The 6,051-nt window shown below is 31.9% G+C and overlaps 1 protein-coding gene across 1 annotated transcript; it reads left to right on the forward strand.

Annotated features, from left to right (window-relative positions):
• The first annotated feature begins 3,443 nt into the window (after nucleotides 1-3,443).
• On the forward strand, nucleotides 3,444-4,888 carry LOC126668481 (uncharacterized). The gene is made up of 2 exons (XM_050361672.1): nucleotides 3,444-4,592; nucleotides 4,661-4,888. Exons 1-2 carry the CDS (start codon nucleotides 3,444-3,446, stop codon nucleotides 4,886-4,888), a joined length of 1,377 nt encoding a protein of 458 aa, XP_050217629.1.
• Nucleotides 4,889-6,051: the final 1,163 nt, after the last annotated feature.

The raw sequence follows: 6,051 nt of genomic DNA on the forward strand, positions 1-6,051 counted from the left end.
TTGTTTGAACTAATAATCGATCCCGGCTCAAACCAGTGGATTTGTATCGGTGAGACAAAGAACGTTTGTGTTCTGATTGAGTCCTGATTCCGACCACATCAATAGTCAAACTACATCGAGTGCCAGACACTCCGGTCTACAAGGTTTAAAAGTATCTCTAACCTTATATGTCTATCACGTGCCTTTGTGTATGCTTGCAATGTTTAAACGCTTTCCAAAAACATGCTCAAATCCAATATTAATAAACTAAAGGACTTAACCACATAAATTAGTAATCAAATCCAATAAGTCTAGCAAATCACCTAGAAATCATACGATTGACATGAAAATGCAGTTATAAGGTTGTATAGGCATTCAAGATGACTCAGATAAAATCAATCTCACGTATACATCCGGTTTTAGACTTTATGCATGTACAATAATCCAAACTAGCCAGTATCTGTTATTTGATAAACATTCTAGATTTAAATGTATGTTTAGGAGTACCTGCTACTTGCCTCACATGCTAGTCCAGAAAGATTCTTATGTGCGTCTAACACGACTTAATGCTTTCCTTTATTGCTTTCATACGTTTTTACTTTCCATTACATTATCCTATAAATTGTATGGATGTAGAGATGCGAAATAATCGGATATTGTCCTTTAAATAAAATGTAATCAATAAGTGAAGTACAAGAGTTTTAGTGAAATGTCCACAAACTCCGTCTTTTGGTTAGATGTAAGGTGGTCTTAACCATAAGCGTGAAAGATCTATCCAGTCTGTATAAAAAGCATTTACTAGCTGAGTTAGGTGGCGACTCCATTTTTCAAACCTTTCGAGATCTGAAGCTGGCCATAAATTTAGACGAGCAGCCCCGAACTCCGCTCCGCTCACTGTTAGAATTGTGTTTTGTTAAATTGACTTATCAACACCTGCAAATTAAACATAAATATTATTGATATATTCTGACTTTTGACTGCTTTTTGTTTTAAATAAGTAAATTATTATTAGTGATGTGATTTTAAAGTAGTTAAAATTTATGTTCTTTTTAAGTGAATTTGAAAAATAGTTATAAATGAGAGCTAAAAAGGTAAAATTGGTTAAAATTGAGTATAAATCATAAAAAAAATGAAAAAAAAAATTTTTGAAATTAAAAAAATTAAAATAAAAAAGAAGATATTTTTGGTTAAAAAAAGTACGAGCTGTAAATATGTATCAAAATAATGTAAAGTAAAAAATTAAAATATTATACTTCTTATAAATTTAATGATAATATAATTAATACTTATGAGCTAAACTGATTACCAATTAAGAACACTTAGAATAAGCCAATGAACGAACAAATATTTGAGAGAATTTCACTCTTGTATGAATTATTTCCAAATGTAAAATTTACATGGATGGAAACCTATTTATAGGCAATTTCACTGACCATGTAATTAAAGCATTTACATGCATGTCAAAAATGGATGGTTGAAATTTTTTTCACCTAATTGGATAGGTAATTTTGTCATACACAACATTCACATTATATTTATAACACTCCCCATTCGATGACAAAATAAAATAAACCAAGATCAGTGCTTTCACGAAGATAACAAAATATATGTTTGATTTCGTTCCAGTGTCTCTTCGTAGGAGCTGAACTAAATCTTACTAATGAATTTACCGAAAAGGATATGTCAGGACGAGTGCAATAAGCAAGATACATAAGTGCTCCGATTGCACTGAGATATGATATTTCAGGACCAAGAATATCTTTATTTTCTTCATAAGGAAGAAATTGATCAGTTTCAATATTTAGTGACGAACAACCATATGAGTACTTAAAGGATTTTTTTATCCATACCAAAACGTTTTAAGATCTTTTCTACATAATTTGACTGATGCACTAATACGTCATTGTGCATATGTTCAATCTTTAAACCAAGACAATATTTAGTTTTTCCAAGATCTTTCATCTCAAATTCTTCCTTTAAGTACACACTTGCTTCATTGATCTCATTGTCTGTTCCAATAATATTTAATTCGTCAACAAAGACAACTATAATCACAAATCTGGATGTTGTTTTATTGATAAAAACACATATGCAAATAAGGTTATTCACATGGCCTTTATTTATCAAGTAATCGCTTAAACGATTATACCACATTCGCCCTCATTGTTTTAACCCATACAAAGATTTTTGTAATTTGATTGAATACATTTCTTTGGGTTTTCTATTTAATGATTCAGGCATTTTAAATCCTTCAAGGACCTTAATATAAATATCTCTCTCTAGCGATCCATGTAAGTATGCTCTTACAACATCCATGAGACACATTTCTAATTTCTCAGAAACTGCAAGGCTGATTAAATATCGAAATGTAATTGCATCCATGACAAGAGAGTATATTTCATCATAATTAATTACAGGTCTTTGAGAAAAGACTTGAGCAACAAGTCTAGCTTTATATCTTGTGATTTTATTTTTCTCATTTCGTTTTCGTGTAAAGACCCATTTGTAACCTACCGGGTTGACATCTTTAGGTGTGAAGACAACAAGTCCAAACACACTTCTCTTGTTAAGAGAATCTAATTCAGCTTGCATAGCGTATTTCCATTTATCCCAATCATGTCTATTTTGACATTCAATAACCGGTCTCGGTTCGGGATCCTCTTCATTTATGATATCACATGCAACAACATAAGAGAAATTTTCGTCAATATTTTCCATTGTGTCTCGATTTCACACAATCTTTGTATTATTGTAATTAATTGAGATTTCTTCATTATTCTCATTTGTTTCCTCTTCTGGAGTACTGCCTTTATTTAGATAAAGACAACAATGAATTATATTAATTATGATCTAAAAATATTTATGTTCATATTAATAGTATTAATTAAATAAAATCGTTTATAGCAAGGGCATTACCACTCAAACATCAACGATTAAATTTAAACCACCACATTGTAATTTATAGGAGGCTTAGCCTTCCATATATAAATTAATAACATAAACATAAATATAATAAATTTAATATTAAGTAAATGAAATTTATAGGAGGTATAACCTTCCATTAATTAAATAATTAGACAAGCATTAAAGTTAGAAATTTACCTTTGTGATACTTTACCGAATCTTCTTGAATTAGGGAATCGTAAACTAATAGAACGATCGTGCTGATAACATGTTATAAATTTAATGATAATATAATTAATACTTATGAACTAAACTAGAATACTTAGAATAAGCCAATTAAGGAACAAATATTTGAGAGGATTTCACTCTTGTATGAATTATTTGCAAATGTAAAATTTATATGGATGGAAACCTATTTATAAGCAATTTCACACCATGTAATTAATGCAATTACATGCATGTCAAAAATAGAAGGTTAAATAAATTCTACGAATTTTAAAGTTTCTCTCTTTTGAGAATAGTTCTTTCTATACTTTTGTAGTCAGAGCCTCTTTTGCATAATGGATCTCACGTCCTTATGCCAATCCTTGTCTTTATCTGATGATGAAGAGTTTGATGTGTGTGATCTGGGTACTATTGCAAGGGAAGCAGGAGTACAAAAAGTTGTTAACTCCTTGTTTGGGAAAGTTCTCTCGACAAAAAGAGTTAGCAGAGAAGGCTTTATCTCTACCATGAGTTTTGTATGGCGTACTAAGGAACCTATGGTGGTGGAGATGATTGGAATTAATCAGTTTGTTATCCATTTCGGGTCGATGGAGGACAAAATAAGGGTGTTAGGAGGAGGACCATGGAATTTGGAAGATTGGTTGATTGCGCTTGAAAATCCGAGCGGTCTGGGAGATCATAATGATGCTAAATTTGATACAATACCCTTTTGGGTGCAGATTCACAACCTGTCATTGTTATGTCAAAATAGAGAAGCCGGAAGATCCCTAGGAGCACAGATTGGATCTGTAGAGGAAGTCGATCCAGGTGCTTCTGAAGATTGTTTGGGTAAATTCATTAGGGTTCGGGTGAAGGTGGATATCACTAAGCCTCTGAAGAAAGGATTAAGAGTCAAAGTTGATGATACAGGGAACACTGTGATAGCGCTGCTAAGATACGAGAGGCTGCCTAGCCTTTGTTTTAACTGTGGTATTGTTGGGCACCCCATTCTGGAGTGTCAAAAAGCTAAACATGGAAATACCAATGCTTATAAGTTTAATGAGTTCATTATCGCGGGTCCAATTCAGCGATTCAATAATCATAATAATAAAAGGTATCGTACATGTGTGGATGGAGAAATAAAGGAAAACACTGGTATGAAGAACCAAGTGATTATGCCATTGGTGAAGAAAACTCAAACATTGCAGCCATTGAAGATGAAGGAAGTTGACCAGAATATGATAAGGGAAATAGGAGGATCTTCAGGAGAAAAAAGAGGAAGTATTGATTCTCCTTTGACAAAAGAAAGCAATAAGATAAGGAAAGATCAGATTTGTGATTTGAATTCACAAAATGGAAGGTTCCTAATGGGAGCTAAATTAGTGGAGATAACGGTTGATAAGGAAACGGAAGATATGGGTGCTAATTTATTGGCTCGTATTAGAGGCAAAGAGAAAAGAGATGATGAGCCGAAGTTTGGGCCGAATCATAAAGTTTCTGGAAAGGTTATTAAAAAGCCTAAGTGCAAAACTTGTCCTGGGAAAAATCTATTTTGTCTAATTCTTTCAAAAAGATACCTTTGAAGGACATTTCTAATGTCTTTGCGAAGGAAATAATTGAAGCTCCATTATTAAAGGGGCAGCAAAAGGATGAAGTTTTGGGGGAAGATCTGGTTGGATTATCTTCGGAGGCAGACTATTTAATTGGAGAGGGTACAGATGGAACGGTGGCGCCTGGGGGTAAAAATTCTAACTATGTACCAGCGGCGGTCTCTGCTAGGCAAGACTGCCGAGATCTATGAGTACCTTTTGCTGGAACGTTCAGGATCTGGGCTCCCTTAGAACGTTCAAAAAATTTAGACTTAATTATTAGATCTAATTATTTTAACCTATAAATTTGGGTGACCCTTGGTGGTTAGTATAGCCCTAGTCGATGACTGTATTTTTACAGCACTCATCATTTTTTTTAGAATAGTTGTCTCAATGTTTGAGAAACCGTTTATGTAATTTTCGTTATGATTAATGGAAATTTTAGCTTTTGCAAAAAAAAAAAAAGAAATAGAAGGTTGAAAGTTTTTCACCTAATTGGATATGTAATTTTATCATACACAACATTCACATTATATTCATAACAATACTGTTATTTTTTTTAATTTTTTTTAATACATTAATTTTTTTATTAAAGATAGATCTACTTTAAATTAATTGTTAACGAGGATTAGCAAAAGTCAATAGGCATTTTTTTAAATTAAATTAGGCAAACCATGGTCTGAGGAAAATCGGAGAATGGAGCTCTATCAGGCCAAGTCTTGAAATGCTAGTAAATTAACTTGAGTCGATAAGAAAAATTAAATTAGTGACCAATTTGATCCCAAGTCATCTCCTAGATTCTTTGCTTAATTAAATAAACTGATGTTTTGAAGACACAAATTCTTCACCTACTATTTCAAGAAAATCACTCCCCTCAAATTGACCCACCCATAAAATAATAACAATAAAAAACATTTCAAAGTAACATTTACAGAATAATAAAATTCTAATTTATTGTTTTTAGGAATATAATTATAGAGCGTCATAAACAAAATGAATTTGAAAAATCAACAATTCAGCTCCCCACTCTCCTCCTATAGCAAGTGGTACCAAACCTATCCACTAATATTCAACTTCAATGGGAATGTGTAGCTCACTCTCTAACATTGAGTTGTGGGCATGGATTACTTTCAAACACAACTTTAGCTGACTACTTTTTCCTTCATGTCCACTGTTTTCAATTCTTTTCTCATGTCTCACCTTCTTCATTTAAAAAATATCCTTTATGTGTTTTTTTAATAAAAATATTATGTCATATAATAATAACAATAAGTAATAATTAATTACAGTTTGAATAGTATAAAACCAAAGCATTTATTATATTTTTCACATTAAAATTTTAAAAAAATTAACTGAGACTCGAAAAACATTAAAA

The sequence above is a fragment of the Mercurialis annua genome, linkage group LG2, assembly GCF_937616625.2.
Source record: "Mercurialis annua linkage group LG2, ddMerAnnu1.2, whole genome shotgun sequence".
Lineage (NCBI taxonomy): Eukaryota > Viridiplantae > Streptophyta > Magnoliopsida > Malpighiales > Euphorbiaceae > Mercurialis > Mercurialis annua.

What these genes read in the sequence shown, in the direction of transcription:
- LOC126668481 (XM_050361672.1), top strand. Translation starts at nt 3,444, where the DNA reads ATGGATCTCACGTCCTTATGCCAATCCTTGTCTTTATCTGATGATGAA. An exon ending in ATCATAAAGTTTCTGGAAAG is followed by an intron (nt 4,593 to 4,660) that starts GTTATTAAAAAG and finishes TCTTTCAAAAAG; the next exon opens with ATACCTTTGAAGGACATTTC.